The 20,498-nt window shown below is 44.0% G+C and overlaps 1 protein-coding gene and 1 long non-coding RNA gene across 4 annotated transcripts; one reads left to right on the top strand and one right to left on the bottom strand.

Moving 5' to 3' along the window:
• Nucleotides 1–784: 784 nt before the first annotated feature.
• Nucleotides 785–20,140, bottom strand: LOC124674131 (MADS-box transcription factor 27-like). The gene is made up of 8 exons (XM_047210170.1): nucleotides 19,959–20,140; nucleotides 18,908–18,986; nucleotides 2,212–2,273; nucleotides 1,408–1,507; nucleotides 1,282–1,323; nucleotides 1,119–1,202; nucleotides 888–1,042; nucleotides 785–803 (listed from the first exon to the last, which is right to left on the bottom strand). Exons 1-8 carry the CDS (start codon nucleotides 20,138–20,140, stop codon nucleotides 785–787), a joined length of 723 nt encoding a protein of 240 aa, XP_047066126.1.
• LOC124674132 lies at nucleotides 2,198–4,547 on the top strand. Of its 3 annotated transcripts, none has more exons than XR_006992944.1 (4): nucleotides 2,198–2,364; nucleotides 3,249–3,312; nucleotides 3,413–3,870; nucleotides 3,986–4,547. It is a non-coding gene; the product is annotated as an uncharacterized LOC124674132 (long non-coding RNA). The 3 variants fall into 3 exon arrangements; XR_006992946.1 differs by lacking the exon at nucleotides 2,198–2,364 and adding an exon at nucleotides 3,035–3,064; XR_006992945.1 differs by lacking the exon at nucleotides 2,198–2,364 and having other exon boundaries at nucleotides 3,218–3,312.
• Nucleotides 20,141–20,498: the final 358 nt, after the last annotated feature.

Raw genomic sequence — 20,498 nt, 5'->3', positions numbered from 1 at the left:
AGTACATACAATTAGAGGTTTAAACACCCAATGTCTTGAGGTCCACGTTAACATCCAATCAGTGTTAATATAACTAACTGATAACATTAGTTTACAAGTATACAGGAACAGACAAAATTCACTGTGTAAGTCAGTGCAGCTGACTTGCCATAGTACCACTATGTATGTATTTCCAGTTATTTTCTCTCCGGGTGTTACTTTTACTAGGTACTTGTGGAAAACTTGACACTAGAGAAATGTGAAGTGGGTATCCATGTAGATAAACTGAAGAAGTGTAAACTGTGTCACAACTCACAATACATTTTTTGCCTCATGTGTAAACCTGAATTGCTTGTCTGCCATGCATAAAACTGTGTAAGAATCAAGATGAAAAAAGCTGTACCTGATATTTGCTCACACCTTTTTGTCAATAAAGCTTTGCACACAAGTTTGCAGCTGTCATTTGTTTCAGCAAACTTGTAGAACGTGTCAAATATTCCTATTACAATCATTCACAGTATCCTTGTGTGCATTACATTTATTTGAAACAAATTTACATTACTCCCTCTGATTCATATTAAGTGTCGGGGCTTTAGTTCCAATTTAAACAAATTTGAATTAAAGTCCCGACACTTATTATGGATCGGAGGGAGTACCATTTATCAATCACCAGCCCGTGCAAGCTGCTTATGTCTTGCTACGGGTTTAGGTTTGTTACAAACTTACATTCAATTTTACTTCTGGCTACTCTTAATTGTATCCCTTGAGAATATTGATAATACGAGTAACCTGTACCCCATAATCATCATGGATGTAGTTGCAATCTGCAAGTGTTCAGTAAGTCATGATTGGAGTATATAAAAAACTGAGAACAAATCAGTAGATCCAATGAAGAATAAGCAAGTTACCCTAGTTTAGGTGGTGCAGTATGTTCAGCATCATTTCGTCGCTGCGGGGAATTGAGTTCAAGATGAACAGGAACGTTGGCATCCTCAATAACTGCAAAGTTGTATGGAGTTCTTGAATCTCGGCCGACTGCAGTTACTGCCTCTGTCTCAGAGAGCTGAGCAAAGAATTAGTCGCAAGCAAATCAATTTATAGGCTTTATTACATATTCATCTACCATAACTTTCAAATACCTTGTTATATAACTCAACATTTTCCTGACGAATTAGGTCAAGCTTTTTGTACAGTTCCATGTTTTCTTGGTGAACAAGACTTCCCTGCAAATAACACCATCATCAGAGTCAGTTTGTTAAAACAATCTACAGGGTTCAGGCTGATATCAAAACGCTGTCGTACCTTACGATTCAGTTCATGAATTTCATCAATCAAGAGCTGGTCCTGAAAGAATCATTAGTCCTTGTGTGTTAGTCTTCTTGGAGGAGACAGTGAGGTGCAGATGTTAGAAGTGTTTGGCAGGCTGACCTTTTTTGTCCGGATGCAGCGTAGGCTTATCTCTAGCTGATTTTCTAGAGTCTGCAGCTCCTTGACACCCAATCCAGAAAGATCTTGCCCCATCAACTGCCTGCAATCAAACATCATTGTTTGTGTTCTGATTTCTAACTGAATGTTTAGTGAAAATTTCTACAGCCTTGCATGTCTGATTCAGTTATGAATAGGTGAAGTGTACCATTGCACTGTTTTGTACCTTGTTAGGTTACCGTTAGTTACATCAGGGATTCTGTAGGTATGTACAGGTGTTAATTTTCTGTTGGTTAGGATTTGGGACTATACCAAGGCAAATCAGAGTGCTCCGACAGTAACAACAAATATCTAAAAAAGAATCTATAAAAGGCTTGCAAGGTTTTTTTTCTTTCCATTTTCTCTTTCTTTCACTTTTGAGAAGTGGGATTTGACATTCAAATAAATGGAAGATTGTTCTATAAAGTAGGTAATATCACTTTCTAGTTCCTATGCAAAGTATTGTATGCTCATGTGTTAAGTTCATTGTTACTGAAACCAAGTTTTTTTATCTTCATAGGAAAGACTATCTGCTTGCGAATGCAACAATCTACATATTTTTTGACACAGTTACTAGATATCAGTGCATGAGTTTTGCTGTTTGCGTTGACTTCTTATATGTCAGTATCACGGAGTGTTTTCCATACAGTCAAGTTGTTTTGAAGTTATGTATGTATGTGTGCTGGCAATGGTTTATGCTTGCTCCTTATACCTATGATGAATTTCTGATAAATACGTATGTAAAAATTTCAGGTTTTCAGGCCATACCGATGATTTTCTTGCAAGTTGTGCAGTTGTTGTCTCAAGCTTGCTGCCTCCCTTTGCCAGAACTATTGAATTTGAAACTACAGTCAAAATAGTGCCACATCCAGGTTTGCAAAAAGTATTGAAATAGACATGACAAACATGGTTGTGCTATCAGTAAGTTACTAGATTATACGCTGTTAAGTTGAAATACTGAATCACATGGTGTTGCATGCAACTCCTTTCATGGAGTGATTTATACAATAAATGCTAAGCAAGGACAAAGGAACTCAAAGAACAAAAACAACGCAAATGGGAAACCTTGTCTCTTTTTTCATTTGGTACTTCAAGTCCAGTAAGTTTGTGCCAAGATTGTCTAAGCTCTTGACCGCGTGATGGTTGTCTTCCATGATGTCACTCCTAATTCAAACAAATATTCTCCCTAAGTCCTAGAACCAATTATACCAGTTATGTTAGCATGTGAATTCCTAAAGAGATACATGAGCAGGTCATGAAATCGGTAAATGATCTCGCTGGTAGAACATTTCCCTTGGCAATAGAATGTTGCAGTTTGTCTTAGTTTCAAGCAGAATTGTCAGCGAGTGTCATCTCAAAAGTTTCAGTGTGAACTGTAAATGGTTTATGCATTGTAGATAGTTTCAGAGGATGGGTGCAGGCAAATGCTTCATAGTTCCTCTGTTCCTTCCAAAATGTTCTGATGTTATGTTCTTTCTTTTTCATGTTAGAGGTTCAGTTGAAGGTTAGGAATAGGACAAAAGATGTTATCTGATGTTCTGCTAGGCTGCAGAAACGTTCTACTTGTGTTTGCTGTTCCTTCTTGGTTCAACTGCAGTGTTTACAACCTATAATCCTCGAGGTTGTTCTGTAACTGGAGAAATTAGTGGAAATACATGTCTCGTTTATTAATGCTGTTTTGGCTTCACCTAATGTTTAGTTTGTAGTTGGTTTGATGAGCCATTTGAATGTAAAACAGAAGGAGCTGTGTTAACTGATCTTAGGTTGAGTTCAAATCACATTTCTCTGTGTTCAATATGTTGCAGGTTGAAAAACCTTCGGCTCAGCTTGACATACACAAACTGTTCTAATGAGGAGCGCCACTCCAAGGTTCTTTCTGTGAGATTCTCTTCAATTTGAATTTTTTTATTCTTTGGAGATTTTTAATCTGAGTTACTAAATTTTCAACATGTCCATGCCATTAATTCAGGGTAGCATCTATGCAATACTTATGGGCACTTCATTGGATAAACACAGCAATTAACTCATTATGTGGACTTGCGCAATATCCATGCCATTCAGCACAGATTGATTAAGACGGGTGATTTCAAATCAAAGTCTCATCCAGTTGTGCCTTTCTGCTCTCTGTCGAACGGTTTGTCACCTTCATCCAATTATAACTAGATTGGAGAAGATAAATTGATGACAAAAGAAATGACTTGACTGCAGTAGTAATCTTTCTACAGCTGAATTGCAGTATTTTATTTTGAGGTAAATAGTCTTTATTGAGAATTTCTTCTTTCGTTCGAGAGAATTCAGGTGACCGGTTAGTGCAATTCAGGTGAACAGTTCAGAGCTGGTCCTGGAGGGTGCCACCACAAGGTTACTTGTCCGCATCCAAAGTTAACATGAGCCGGACCAAAGAAGCCACTACTTAGGCTGATATTGGTGAGCAAAGATGCCGCTCCTTTTGCTGCTCTTGAAGTTATTTTATTTTGTTCCATGTTAAGTATTTGCGTTCTTGACGACATCGTCTTGTGAATTTTTGACACCGTGGTTTCAGTCGGCAAGGTGGGCTGCCTGGTTTCCCGGGTTTGTGGGTGTGAAGCTGCCGGATGTAGTCGAAGGAGTTGATGGCGGTGGCTACAGGCATCGTTTTCTTTGTTGAAGTTTTCGATGAAGCAGCCCTCATCTTCTGATCCGGTCTTACAGATCGGATGATGATGGCGCTTAGCGATGCTTGGTGGCATGTTCCCTCGGAGGGACCCGTTGCTAGTGCGGTGGTGGAGGCATCAACACTCCACATGCAGGGAGCCTTAGATGAGCCATTTTGGTCTTCTCTCAAAGGTCCTAGGCATGTCGCCCCTCTCTAGCGCCGTCGAGGCTGACGAAAATGCTCATGGCAGATCACGACGATGCGATGTTATTCGGTGTGTACTTTTTAGCAGTGTGACTTGATTGTCTGGCTGTGCGTGTAGTGTGTTCTGCCTTACCGGCATCTTCTTTGTTCTCTGGTGCTTTAGACCTAGTCTAGCTCTGTACCGTTTTCTTCATAATCAATAAATTTAGCAACCCTCTTGCTAACATATAAAATCACGGTAATAGAAGTTCTATGGTTCAACCTAGTCTTGGTGTGGTCATACCAATTGTCACTTAGGTGACTGTGGTCATTAAAGAGGTTGCGGTGTTTTGGTCTTGTGGATCAATAGCTTCAGCTCCTACCGATTATATTGTGTGCTTCTACCTGTCTTTATGGTGGTCGATAATGGTGGTGCTGACTTTTTTTGGTTAGTGGTGCTCATGTTACTCCCCGGTTGTATAATGAGTGGTGAGGAAGCAGCTTTTTGAGGATCTGATTTATAAGGGCGTGTCTCTACTCTTTAGCCTAAATGCGTTTAGAGATATAAGCATCTCACTTATTTGGATGGGTAACCCATATGTCTATTAACAACCCTTTGAGGTTGGTCTAGTTTGTGCAGATTTGGTCACCTGCAGTTCTTTTAGAAGGAAATTCGAGATGTGAAAATCACAGGAGATGTAAAAATTAAAGAGCACTTCAATGTCTATTAAAAACCCTTTGAGGTTGGTCTAGTTTGTGCAGATTTGGTCACCTGCAGTTCTTTTAGAAGGAAATTCGAGATGTGAAAATCACAGATGTAAAGATTAAAGAGCACTTCAATGTACATTGATATAACTTAGTGTTTATCTCACTGTAAATACAACTATACCATGGACTTGATGGCGTTCCATTTTTAATAAAATTGTTGGCTTACAAGATAAAATTGTTGGCTTACAATTACAAGTAGGCCTAAATGTTCACCAAATAAAACATAATAGTTTATTTGGGGCTTATAAAAACATATATGCAGATACATATAGCGGTCCTCATTTTTTAGCGCATGAATAAAGTTATTAACTATGTAGATAATATATCGATGTATATATAAAATTGTTTTGAACTTCAAAATATGATCCCATTTTAGAGCGCAACAATTTTTAATGTGTGTGCAGCATTGCCTGAAACAATGTCTTTGAGTAACATCTAAATTTGTGGAAAAAGGTTGCAACATTTTGAGCAAAAAATTGATGTATGCAACAAATCCACATTTGGTTGCAGTAAAATGTATAAAAACGTGTGAACGTTTGCAACGAAAAAGCTAGCGTGTCAACATATGTGCCACATGGATTTACTTTTGGGTACCCAACAAAAAATATAGACACTTAGCATTTCGAAACACCATTTGTAACATAGGTAATTTTGTAAAAATTGACAACACTCCCCTTCAACAATGGTGGCACCACCATGTACCAATTATAGCTCATCGAACAAGAATCGGCCAGTTACAATGCCTGACGAAGCTAGATCACGTAACCTTGGGACCAGCCCATTTGCGGACATCATCTTTTCCGACTGAAAGTCGTGAAGGGAGCTAGGAATTTCATGCTTCCCTATGAACTCACCCAGGGGAAGCCCCCACACTTGTCCTCAGGCATCACATGCTTGGTGAGGGCGGAGCATGGGGAGGTTGGAGGATATGTAGCCACAACATACGGAGGAGTGGGAGAATGAGTAGTAGGCCATATGCACGCATAGGAGTAGCAGGTTACCTCAAAGGAGTAGAGACAATCAGAAAAGCAACGAGCCGCAAAGAAGCAACGACCTGAGCAAGTAGTTATGAGGTGGAGCATCGCTAGAGGCATGATTTTGTGCATGAAGGAGCACTACCGTCGACAGGAGGACTATACGAGGGATAATCGGCTACTGAAATGACGAGAGGAGGACAATACGAGCGAGAGGGAGAAGATAGGTTGATCAACTAGCCGGTAAAACAATAAGTGTTTCCTTCCAAAAGCTGCAATTTCTAAGTAACATAAGATAACAAACATGATACTCAACGTCTCGTGCAAGAAAGACATCAATTAAAAGAGGCAAAGATACACATGTGAACAATGACCAGATAAAACAGATGTTGAGGAAAGATGATTCTAAGAGCAACCCCGAACCCCTATCCCATACTTGAGAGGTTTTTGCCAGAATATACACTTCAACCCTCCCTCTCAGCACCTACTTGTAGGGAAGCCTCTACTTCATTCTATTTTCTCCTAGATTTATGAAGAGAATAGGAACCCTCTCCCAACCAAGAAAAAAAATCGAACAGCCAGAGGCGGAAAGGAAATTCCCCTCTTACTTTTGACCTTGTCCTCCCACTCACACATTGCTTTTCGTAGACTGTTCGTGTTCCCCTCCACCAACGAAAATCCGCCATTCCCCACCTCTCCATCGCATCGTATGCCACCATCTACAGATTTGCATTGCCAGCATGCACTACCTACCATCAACCTCCCACTTGCCCACCATTCCGACCACATACGCCCCCACTGTCCATACAGTTGCGCTGCCCAAAACCTTTCTCCTCTACCATCGACGCACATGTGAGGTGTACAGGTAAACCACATGACACAAATATTAGTGATTCATGATTGCGGTTTGCTTCTATATTTGGAGGACACACAATATATATTTCATGAATCTTTGTATGTGAAGTTAATGACTAGTGATGATACTAGCATTGATGACATGAGACTTCACAAATATGGCCAAAGTGGATGACACCAATATAGACGTGGCTTTTGTGACTTGTAAATTATCCATAGTTCTTTTGCGACCGATATATGGGGAGGATAAGTCTTAAAAACATGTGAAATGCACATTAGGTATTAAATGAGGTGCATGTCTCTTCAAAATACAACATAATTATGTGAGGCCTTGATCTTTATCGATGACATGAGTATTCGTCTACATTATAATTTATATACTTAAGCAAAATGGCTCTGTACCTGGTCTTTGCTTTATAAAATGGATTGAGAGTTAGTGGCATTGAAATGTAGGCAACTAAAGTGAGTGGCTAGGCATGTTTTTAGGTTTTAATCGATCTCCCCCAAATTATTTTCAAGATTTATCTTTCTACGAATCTTTGCCGTTTGTTCCGTGAACTTTTTTTCGTGCCTATGTATGTTCATGCAACTTTTTAGTATTAATACGAGCTTTCATTACAAGAAAAACCCAATGTGTTTCATAGATATAAGATATGTTAGGCGGCCATGATAGAGGCAAAACCAAAATATACTACTGTGTTCAAGCCTGAGATAGCCTTTTGATGCATTTAAATAACTTTGCAAGGAAATTGTGACTCCAAAATATATGTCAATGGTACTTAAAATATCATTGCTCATCACAACGAGCATAAGAAAATAGTCATAGACAAGACTAACACTCCATTAAATACTACCATTCTAAGATGACTTGATATTGTGTTGGATTGGAATGCACCGATTAGGATGGTCATGATTCTAGACCCACTTCATATGAACTTTGACTTTCACATTTTTGGAAGGCATAGAGGAAGACATGCATTCATGCATAACCATGAGTCAATCGTAGGAAAATAATATGGTTACAAACTTATGTAAGATATATGGACTTATGCATCAAAGGCCCGATTGACCTAGTCATAAGAGCCCATGCCAAACACCTTGATCTACATGTGAATCTTCTTCCAATGAAATAAGAAATACATGTGAACGATATTAATTCTAGAAATTTGATGTTACATCAATAGTTGTTTGTGTTCTTAGGTTCTAGGAGATGTATGAAGAAGCAGAGCGACCTAAAATTCAGTTCAACATTTTTGACTCACCGGTTCAAAAAATATACCTAGTGTAACCAGAACAATTATACAAATCCATGCAACTAACTTAATTAATACAGACAATGGTGAATGGGGATTTGGGTATGAACACCGATTAACTAATTTGGAGCATGGGCTCCTTATTTATATGGATGCGTCATGGAATATCCGCATCGTATATTGTTGGTATAGCTTGTTCACCCACTAAAATCCACCCTATTAGATCACTATGGACACTTTGGACAACCACATCCCATATAGTTATGTCGCACTTACTCAAGGGTCAACAAAACAAATCCTAGCCCCACTGTCCATGCCGTTGTAATGCCCACTCCTATTTCCACTTTAAGACATAAAACACTTGCCCTACTACCCCACTACCTACACCACTGCACTCGCCACTAATCACTTCACACGTACTATCCACTCTAAACCCTATATCGCAACATTCCCTTCCCCATGAGATGATGTGCAAGATCAAGATATGCAGGTTATCCTCGGATGGTTATGTCACTCGATCTGGCCTAGAAACCATGCAAAAGTCCTATGTCAATGTTCCTAGCTCGTAGGTATATGCTTCATTCCTTCTATAGATTGCATTTTTTTCATGTTCTCCTTTTATCTTATAGAATAAAAAATATATCTCGTTCAGATCTTCCGCAGGGATGATGGTTGTCAAAACGTTTGCACATAGTATAGATGGCAAATCTATCGTGAGGTCATCATCATAGACCCCTTAGAGGATGGTGTGCATGTGCTCGATGAGCTCTCCTACATCATGCAGATTCGCCACCTCCAACATGATGTAGAATCTGTGCAAAATGAAGAGGCTCTAAAAGTACCGTGAGGAGAAAAATGACTGCTTCCTAAATAAGGGTACTTGTCCAATAAGTGTACTTTTTGAACTTACTTCATTAGTGAATGAATAATTGGTAATAATAGTCGCGTGAAGGCTCGCTAAGATCTACCAAATAGTAGACCATGCACATCGGCAATAGGGAAATTCTTATTTTGAGGAAGAGCTGTGAAGGAGAAATATGCAATGTTAGTGCCACACAGGATAAATGAGCCGGACCAACCGTCCCATGTCATCATCATCAAGACCCATTGTGGTAGATCCAACTCCACTGCAACAAACTGACAATGACGAACTCGTGGACAAGCCAAATAGTGAGGTACCACAATCTTGCCACAATCCTGACCTAGCTCATCCCCATCATTGTTTTCAGTAAGCCGCCGAAAATAACCGCCCCAACCATATGTCTCTCCATCGACTTCCATCTTCAAAATGATACCCCAAGAGGGAACATAATACCAGGCGTTGGGACCCTCGAATATGAGGAGGCCCAAGTCAACCGATGTTTCTCCGAGATCATCTTGATCCAGGAGAAAAGAACTCCAACTAGGATGTCATAATCTAGGTAATAGAGCTGGCAGTCTGGCACCCGCCACCTTCATGAGCCCCGATCAAGCCAAACCCGTCTCTCCTATCAATATTTCCTCCAAAGCTCAGGACTTGTTAGTCCAGGCAACACACCACCACCATCCTCCGCCCTACCACATAGCATCTAGTCTATGCTCATTGCTCCAGGCGATGTCGGTATGACCCATTGGGTACCTATACTATTGGGGTACATGGTCCAGCCCAGCTAAAGGTCCACATGGTGTTTCACTAAGGACCACGAGGCCAAGTGAAGCTGGCGGCTACGGATCAGGATCATGATTGTAGAACAAGGACAAAGCTCAAGATTAGGAAACTCTAGAGTTCTCCTCTAACTTTTAATCGACCCGACACTGTACCTGAGACCTAGCTCCTTTATAAGGGCTAGGAGGAGCCGTCAAGGAGGACATGAGAACTACGCACATGCACATGGGATGTAATCTCCAAGCTTCACCACCATATCCATCATGGTGACGTTGTAACATTCATCAATAATCAAGATCAGACAAGCAGGAAGTAGGGTTTTACTCTCCGGGGCTTGAAACTAGGTAAATCTCGTCTCCTCCTTTGTTTGATAGCCGATGAATCTACCAATGTTCTTCTTTCCTTAAAACCCAAGTACATCATCCATGGGCATTGCCGTGGATACCCCCACATCAATTGGCGCTATCTGTGGGAACTCTGGGTACTAGACTCATGAATTCGGTGGCTCCATCATCGGTGGTCTGTGAATCGCCGCCTTCTGGGGAGCAGATCTACTTCGGATCCCTCACGTTCATCCCACACCCTCTAGTCTCGCTCCCGACCTTCCACTCCTTCCACGAGGGGGCGGATCTAGCGCTTGGAGATCTACGCTACCACGTCAACACGGTGGGCACCATGCGTCTCCCATAGTCGATCCGTTAGACTCTGGGGGAACCAAAATCGCCATCAGCTATTGCGGTGGCCTCCACGCCATCTTTTGTCAGCTCTTCCAATGATCCCAACACGAATCTTCTGTGTCAAATGCGACACCTACTATGTCATGAGTCCGAATGACTTCACACAAGATCATGATGGCAGCTAAGCCAACCATGAGAACTGCAGCAGCAACACACACCCAACACGTTTTCATGCACGGTCATCGACCCTATCACCGGAGCCGAAGAAACTACCAGAGGGGCAATGGGAACGATAGAGGGACCAAACCGACAACCATCAACATCCCTCCGGAGGCTTGGAACAATGCAAAGGAGGTCACGAGAGGCTCGACCCCTATGCCGACGGACTCGACACAGGAGGAGTTGATGGCCTACCATACCCTCCATCACCGGGAGCATGTACGCATGACCGCAGAACAAGCAAAACTCGACAATCACAAGCAACATGTTGATGAGTCAATCGAACGGTGACGAGCGTTGTCCTCCTTTTACTCTTCCTCGTCAAAGCACTCTACCTCGGGTGTGGCGCCGAAGCGATGCTCTCGGCATCGTGGAAGATGGTACACTCGAGCTATCAAGAAGCCTCGAATTGTCCTTCATGACGGTGGACACAACGGGCAACCTAATGGCCAAGTTGTCGCAAGCCACACTAATCACAACTCTACGTATCTGATGCCTACCTGCATCCGGTGAACGATCCCTGGGCATCCCTTCACCGATCGACAAAATATGGCATGTGCTTAGTAGGGGCCCAGATCACAGATGGGAAGCTTAGAACTGAAAGGAAAATCACGCCTCAGCGATTCGACCGCTCGCCTACACAAGACGAACACTCACTGCATCACCGCAATAACCCATGGCGAGAACGCGGATCACACGAATACTACACGCGCAACAAAATCAAACAACGCAAGGTCATCAGGCCCCGAGTGGAGCGCTTATACCGAGTTCCCTGACTCCGACGAACACGCCAAGCCATGCGGTGCAGGATGCTTCAACCCTTGCGTCCGTCGGATCCCAATGCCGAAGGGTTTCAAGCTGACCTCAGAAACCCCCAAGTACGACTGGATCCAAGATCCAAAAAAACTTGGCCGGAGGACTAGCTCACAGCGGTACGATGCCAAGGAGGTTCAAAAACTACTACCATGCAGTCCCTACAACTGCAGTTGAAGGGCGCGCCTTGCTCAAGGGCTTACCCGTGGGATCCATCAGCACTTGGGATGACCTGGTCAATAGCTTTGCGCCAAATTTCTAGGCTACTTATAAACGACCCGCATCCATCGAAGAGTGTTGGACGTGTACCCAGAGATCAGGCAAATTGATACGCTCATACATCCAACGATGGACCATCGTGAAGAACGCCGCGGAGGACATCTCCGAGGAGAGGGTGATCAACACCTTCAATTGCGGCATGCCTAGGCGAGAGCTCAAGGAAGAGCTAAGCTGCGTCAAACCAAAGACCATAGCTCACCTGGTGAATATCGCCAACCGATGGGCGGATAGCAAGGACTCTCTGCACAACAACCGCGCTCGGTAGACGATGATGATGCAGACAGAAGATACCCAACAGATTCGGGGAGCAGGCGTGATCGCAACATTGATCATACAAGGAAACACAATAACTGGCTACGAGGGAGCCGAAGACATCGAGCTTGTAGAGGCCGGGTTCCATGCCAAGTGCAACAACGAGAACCTCAACAACAGCTACCGCGACAGAGGAGGCTACCACAATTTAAGTTGCGCATGGTGATCACGTCGCACCCGTGATGACGCACCGTCGCCTCACTAGCTACTCTTAGATTCTTGCACGATCCATTTCTACACGGATGAAAACGATAACAAGAAGTCGAATCGTCTCCTAAAAGACTGCCGCTAGTTCCAGAAGGTGCAAGAAGCCTATGCCCATATGCAAAGCCACTTAGCAGCCCGTGGGACCGTGGCACATGGTCCACTGCCACCACCACCATTGCAGCTTGGGCAACAAGAGGTTGCGGTTATCCAACAACCTCAATCCACGCAACAATTTGCGGTACATGCTAACAAAGCCAACACATATGCACCTCCATTCGAAAACGTATGCATTATCCACAAAAGGACGTCCCTCGAACCAGTGCCAAAAGCTGATCACTCAAGAGATGAACTTGGTTGCAGCATTGCCGCCTGCCACACCCGAGTACCTCGATTGGTCAGAGACAAGTATAACCTTCAATAGAGAAGATCGCCCTCTTCAGGTCCCACGTCTAGGCCACCCCGCCCTAGTACTTGAAGCCCAAATCGATGTGTACGAGATGGTCATGGTCTTCATGAATGGAGGAAGTAGAATCAACCTTATCTTAGCCAACACCTTGCACGCAGTGAACCATTCTCAAAAGAACCTTGTGCCCACCGACATCACCTTTCACGACATTGTCCCAGGGAAGCCTATGCTTCCCTAGGTAAGATTTCCCTAGGCATCGTCTTCTGCAAACCAGATAACTTTAGGAGCGAGAAGATCGACTTCGAGGTAGTCGACTGGTCGTAGCAGTACCACACCGTACTTCGGCAACTGGTGTTTGTGCGGTTCATGGTAGTACCCCACCTCGCCTACCTCAAGCCGAAGATGCTTGGGCGCAACAACACAATCACCATCAATGAGAGCTTCACCCACTGCAACAACCGCGACCGTGATTTTAGTAAGCTCTTTGAATCCTTCGAGATGCAGGAGGAGCTTGCACAACTCAAGGAGTCAAAAGATCACACCCTCCTCCCAGTGACATAAAATACTGCACATGATTTGGCATTCGAATCCAACAAACAACACCAGGGCGCATCAGGTACACCCGCCGGATTCCTCCAAGGCGTCTCTCGTGTCGAATAGCCTTAGTCCCACATAGGAACTCGCGGTCATAAAATTCCTCCGTGAGCGCTGTAAAATATTCACCTGGTGTCCAACAGACATGCCAGGTGCACCCAGGGAATTCGCCGAGCATGCCCTCCAGGTGTGTCCAGATTCTAGACCCATCAAGAAATCGAAGCGCCGCCTTTCGGAGCCGAAGCGCAAAGCCACTGGCAAGGAGGTCAATAGACTCCTCGAAGTAAAATTCACCCGGGAGATCAAACAGTCCACCTGGGTAGTTAACCTAGTGTTGGTCCCAAAGAAAACACGGAAGTAACATGCATGGGCATCGACTACACAACCTTGAATGAGCATTGCCCGAAGGACCACTTCCTGTTGTCGCACATCGACCAAATAGTTAACACGACCACTAGCTGCGAGTGTCTCTCCTTTCTTGATGCCTACTGAGGCTGCAACCAAATCAGGATGAAGGTCGAAGACGAGGAAAATACCGCCTTCATCACACCCTACGGTGTATACTACTACACAACAATTCCCTTCGGTCTCAAAGACGCAGGCACCAAGGTGCATGCAAGCCTGCATGATGAAAAAATATGCAGGAACATCTAGGTCTATGTAGACGATGTGGTCATCTCGACCAAAGATGGAGCCACACTAATTGAAGATCTCCACAAGACCTTCGACTACCTTGACCGATACCACATCAAGCTGAACCTGGCTAAGTGTGTATTTGGGGTCCTGCGTGATAGCTTCTCGGGAACTTCATATCCTTGAGAGAAATCAAAGCAAACCCGAAGAAGATACAAGCAATCATGACAATGGAGCAACCGACAGATATCTAGGGCATCCACCAGCTCGCATGATGTGTAGCGGGGCTCATCCGTTTCATCAATAAGCTCGACAAAAAAGCGCTACATTATATCAGCTGCTGAGGAAATCCGACAAGTTCGAGTGGACAACCGAGGCGCACACAACCTGTGAGGACCTCAAATACATACTGCCAACCTTGCTCGTCCTGGACACTCCCCACGAGAAGGAGAAAATGCTACTCTACATTGCCGCCATTAATCAAGTGGTTAGTATCGTGCTCGTCGGCAAGCATGTGGATCTAGGAAAACCCACGGCATGCATCACCCCATATACTACCTCAGCGAGGTCCTCCTACCAAGCATCGGTACCCACACTACCAGAAGCTAGTATATGGTGTCTTCATGACGGCGCACAAACTGCACCATTACTTCCAGGAACACCTAATAGTGGTGGTAAGAGAGGCCCCGTTGTCCTACATACTCAACAATCCCGAATCAACGGACTGAGTCCACATGTGGGGAATCGAGCTCTCTCCACGAGAGATAACCTACGAGAAGCGCAAGGAGATAAAGTTGCAGGTACTATCCGCCTTCATCGCTGACTGGATTGAGGCCCAGACACAGTCCACAAGACCTTTCCAGCTCCTGGACCATGTACTTCGACGGTTCAAAGAGAATCGAAGGAGCATGCACCGTCGTTGTCCTTGTATCATCGCAAGGAGACAAGATGCGCTACACACTATGGATGAACTTCCACAATGCCTCCAACAATGAAGCTGACTAAGAAGCTCTGTTGCATGGCATGCGCATGGCCAAAGCACGCGGTGCTACCCGCCTCATGATATATGGGAACTCGAATCTTATCATGCAACATATAGTGAAGCAATGTGATGCGGTCAACGACAACATGATTGCCTACCACGATATGTACAACCTCCTGGAGGGCAGCTTCGATGGATGTGAACTCTGCCATATTTGCCGCGCCAACAATGAAGAAGCCGACACACTGGCTAATATCAGGGGTCCAGTTGCACGCCCATACCACCTAGAACCTTCCTGGAGCAAATCAACGAGCGACCAATCAAGGTAAGAACCCCCCACAACCCTACACAGTCGACAACGCACTCGGGGGTTGCGCCTGGTTACAACATCGAGGCACCCGCAACAGCGGACAAGCAAGCTACATGTAAAACCCTAGAGGAACTAGTGCTGATAAAACCAACTTGGACGCACCCATACGTTTCGTACCTGGCATGTCAGGAGCTGCTGGAGATCCCAACCCAGGCACAACAAATCGTCGGCCTACACGATAATCAACAATGAGCTCTACAACGAAGCATATCTGGCATCCTCCAAAGGTGCATTGCAACCGAGGAGGGTAAGAGCATCCTACTAGACATCCACGAAGGCATATGTGGGCATCACACTAGTAGTCGGGTGCTAGTTGCAAAAGGCCTCATGATAGGTTTCTACTAGATCAGCGCAACGCAATACGCCAAAGTTATTGTCATCTAATGTGATGCTTGGCAGAGGTTTGGAACCAAGCCCCATGCACCTTCCGCGGAGCTGAGGACGATTCTCCTTGCCCGGACTTTCGCTCATGGGGACTCGATATGGTGGAAAACTGCAGAAATCGTCCCACATAGGTCACACTCATCTCCTTGTCGCGGTCGACAAGTTCACGAACTGGATTGAGGCAATGCCCATCACTAGAGTAGATGCCACCTCGGCTATGACTTTCTTCAGGTCATTCACCTGTAGATTTGGGGCTCCCCACAACATCATCACCAATAATGTCTCTAAATTCACCTCAAGGGAGTTCCATGACTTCTGCCAGGAACTATGGATTCAAATCAGCTACGCATCAGTTGGACACCCGCAAACCAATGGCCAGGTAGAAAAGGCCAATGGCATCGTCTGCAGCGGCCTCATGAAACGGAACCTTCGACCCTTAGCTAGAGAGAGCAACGAGGGCGTGGGTAGAGGAACTACTATCGATTATGTGTAGCCTACAAATGACCCCCAACAGGTCCACACTACACACTGTTCTGCATGGTGTACGACACAGAAGCTTTGCTGCCATCCGGCATCCGCTACAACGTGCAACAAGTCATCGCTTACAGCGAACCAGTCTCAGCAGACACACTCGAGGATGACATAGAAATAATTGATGAGGCGTGAGACATCGCCCTTTTCTGTTCTGCTATCTACCACCAGATCCTGATGCACTTCCGAGTCAGAGGTCGCTCCCTACATGATTGTCGACTACGACTGAACATTGCATAACTTGCAACTTTGAGTCTCCACTCCAGTCTATGATTTGACTAGACAGTCGAGGGCTATTGACGTGAGTATGACCTATCGAGTACCTACTCTTGGCAAACATGGTCCGGCCCAGCTGAAGGCACATATGGCATTTCACTAAGGACCACGAGGCCCAAATGAAGCTAGCGGCTACGGCCCAGGATCCCGGCGTGCAGATTAAGGATAAAGGTCAAGATTAGGAAACCCTACAGTTCTCCTCTAACCTGTAACCAACACGATACGATACCTACGACCCAGCCTCCTTTATAAGGGTAGGAGGGGCCGCCGAGGAGGACACAAGAACTACGCACAGGCACACAAGATCTAATCTCCAAGCTTCACCACCATAGCCATCACGGCGACGTTAACCTTCATCAATAATCAAGAACAGATAAGAAGGAAGTAGGATTTTACCCTCCCAGGACCTGAACTCGTTAAATCTCGTCCGCTCCTTTGTTTGATAGCCAATGAATCTACCAACGCTCTTCTCAAAAACCCAAGTCCACCATTCATTGGCATTGCCGTGGATATCCCATGTCACCAGGAGCCCACAATGGGAAATTCTAGTGCTATCCAGTGCAACCAAGAGAAGCTGCAAGAGACATGCCTTTTTTGCAGATCATCATCACCAATAGTCAGAGCCACGTTAACTATCATTGTGGTCATTATTGCATGACGCACCACTAGGAACCGTCACACATCACAAAAGGAAGGGTGCGACATCCTAGCGAAAGGATTAAAAGGATTTATAGTAGTACCAATACCAACTAGACATATTTTTCCGGAAGCTCATCTCGAAATAACATCTTAGTAAAGTGGGCTTGGTTGTGAAAAATATACAGATGTTGGGCGTGACGAGTCTTACCCTCTTGGTACATGTATGCAAGTCAAGGGAAAACACACGTGACACACGATGCATATGTGCCCTGTGAGGCGCACATCATGACACATGTACGAACATTGGAGACATGGCCATTTTTCAAAAGGGAACATTCATGGTTGTGGGTGCATATGATCGACATCTTGGCCCATGACTTAATAGGATTGATCTCCAAAGGACATCTCTCTTAATGCGTTCACTAGGAGCAATATTGCCATGCATACCTCCTCGGAAGTTTTTTAGAGACAAAGTATCGGGGTGTGCACGAGTGAGGATAAAGTGCACTAAAGAACACCCATGATTAAATACTGCCCGTCCAAGAGTGGGTGAGAGTTATATAGAGAGGGAGCAACACACACACCAGACCACCATGAGAGAGCCTCACTGTTGCATGACACAAGCTTAGTCTGGATGCATCTTCTCGTGGAGGCGGGGGGGGGGGGTAAGACTAGATGTCAAAATTCAAGCAGGAAAAAAAACGCATAGCATAGCGACCATTTTATTCATGAAACCCAAGAGTAACGTATGACTCTTACATGCAATAATGGTCGATACATAGCAATAACTGATATATTGCGAAGGAAGTGCCAGGCTACGTTAGTTTTCTTTACCATATAGCGTTGGTCAGCAGTTCAAACCTTACTACTTGTTTCATAAGGTTTATGATGGCCGACCCTACAGAAGATCAAATATTGCAACCGTCCATTCTTCAAACTTATATTCATAGCAGCATAGATTCTGAACTTTTTTACTACTCCAGCCTAAATCTTGTCTAACCTTGCATGTGCACTGTAATCACAGCAAAACCATCGACTTGATCTAGACCTTAGGCCACATACTTACGAATTAATAACAAAAGTACTCCGGCCTATGATGGCATTTATTTTTCTTGGAACAAAACAAAGATTAAACAAGCAATGAGTAGACATCAAATCAATGCCAACCCAGATGCATGCATTTGGATATTGTATTGTTGTTCCAGAGGAACGTACTTCAATTTAGTGTAGTGATTTGATCCCAGAATTTTTATCTGAACCTGCATCAGCGTATATTTGCACTTGTTCTTGCATGTTACAGTGCAAAGGATGGTTGCCTAACTTTCTGTCTCGTATCTAACTTGTCCTTTGATGCTGCTTACAAAGTTAATTTTACTTCGTGATTATAAAGGTAAACTATTGAGAACCAACCTGAGGTTGGGTGGTTAGGAGGGTGGTTGTACCCCCAGCCCACCAGAGTTCAAATCCCAGATTTGACATCTGTGTGTCTCATAAAGGCGGAATATTCATTCAGTGGGAGGCGACGTTCCCGTCGACAGCGAGGCGCCTGTGGTGACTTCGTCAATTTCAAGATCCAATCCGCCGGCTCAGTCTTCCGGAGATGCTCATAGGGGTAGGGTGTGCGTGTGTGCGTTCATAGGGGTGAGTATATGCGCGTGTATGTGAGCGTCTGCGTTTGTACTGTGTTTCTCAAAAAAAAAAAATAAAGGTAAACTATTAAAAACTCATATAACAAAAAGACAACAGATCAGAACTCCCGACAGCTTCACATGACCAAAAAATAGAATATCAAAGATTTGCAGAATTTCTGTATCTCAGTAAAGGCATACCTTAAGCTCCGAGTTGGGGTTTGCGACAAGTTGCTCCTCCTCCTTTGCTCGGCCATATCGATCTATCACTGACTTCATGCTGCATGAAACGAATATCACACTAATTAGAACAGATTCCTATGTAGTATAACTTGATCTGAAAGAAGCAAGCACATATTTTCCATGTATTTATACAAAGAAGTAACGATAAAAATAATTTACTGGTTTTATACGAACAAGTTGTCATCCCTTTTTCGTAAAAAATGCCATCCCTTAACTGACGTCAGCAGAGAATTCACGCATATTACCAGGAAACCCTACACCTATATATACCTATCACTTCTTCAATTTGGCGAGATCTTTATTACTCCAGTGCATAGACTAACACTGTGCTAATAAACTTCACGAAGTAGTAGTAGAAACGAGTTCATCACAATTTTGTTATAGATAGAAGCTAAACAATAAAGATGTAAAAAAGAAAGAAATGATGCTACAAAGGTAAACAATACTCCCTCCATTCTGATTTAGTCTACATTCTAGAAAAAATGAGACAAACTAGTATTGCATTTATTAGTACTACTTAGATATGCGAACAACCAATCCAAGCTACATTGAAAATAACAACAACCAATAAAGAGAGCAAAATCATTTCGTTTTCAGTGTTGTTGTTGACTAAAAGCTAGAATGTAGAGTATTTCAGAACAAATTTTGAGGCTAGAATGTAGACTATTTCAGAACGGAGGGAGTATGTCCTAGTATTTGTTCTTCTTGGTTTTCTTTGAAAGGGAGTATATATATATACTTCTTACTCAAGGTCGTTGCATGCATATGTTTAGGGAACTGGACTCTTGGTTGGTTAATTGGCTTTGTGCCTTGGTACAGAGATGCAGAAATACAACTTGGACAAGATTTTCGAAAATAGTAAGAAGTTTCAAAGGTAAAATCACACGTATCAGAAGCTAATCAATACAGCGACCATGTAGCTGATAACCAAGTAGCTGGCCTTTCATAGGCCAAAAAGGTAGAAAAAGACAAGAAAGGAAACTGAAGCAATGAAATGGAATCCATTGACCTGGTGCTGGCGTACTCATAGAGGCGGCCGGTGCTGGAGAAGATGACGAGGCCAACCTCGGCGTCACAGAGGATACCTAGCTCCTTGGCCTTCTTGAAGATCCCGTTCCGCCGCTTCGAGAAAGTCACCTGCCGGCTGGTGGAGTTGTCGATCCGACGGATCACTATCTTGCCTCGGCCCATTTCGGAAACTTGGACGTAGAGGACAAGCAGGTGCAGAGCAAAGGGAGGCGATCGAGATAGGCAAGCTGCGGGATCTAGCCGGAGCTCTGAAAGGAGAAAGCTCCCAGGTTTCCCAGACTGGCGGCTTATTGGAAGGGGAGAGGTAGAGGAGTCTTCTGTTGATGCCTCTGCAAGTTGCCTTTCCTTTAGTTGCTCAACTTCCTTAAATTAGCAAGGAAGTGGGAACGGGCAAAGATGCGTCCCGATTGGCTAGGATTGTAAGATGGGTTAATTTATTGTAAACGTTAAACTAATGGTGATAGTTAAGGGGACGTGGACCATCTTGGAAAGGATGCCTCAAATTGTATGCACACATGAA

The sequence above is a fragment of the Lolium rigidum genome, chromosome 7 (genome assembly GCF_022539505.1).
Source record: "Lolium rigidum isolate FL_2022 chromosome 7, APGP_CSIRO_Lrig_0.1, whole genome shotgun sequence".
In the NCBI taxonomy this organism is placed as follows: domain Eukaryota; kingdom Viridiplantae; phylum Streptophyta; class Magnoliopsida; order Poales; family Poaceae; genus Lolium; species Lolium rigidum.
The sequence above is the reverse complement of the archived record's forward strand: the minus strand, read 5'-3'. Positions and strand labels throughout refer to the sequence as shown.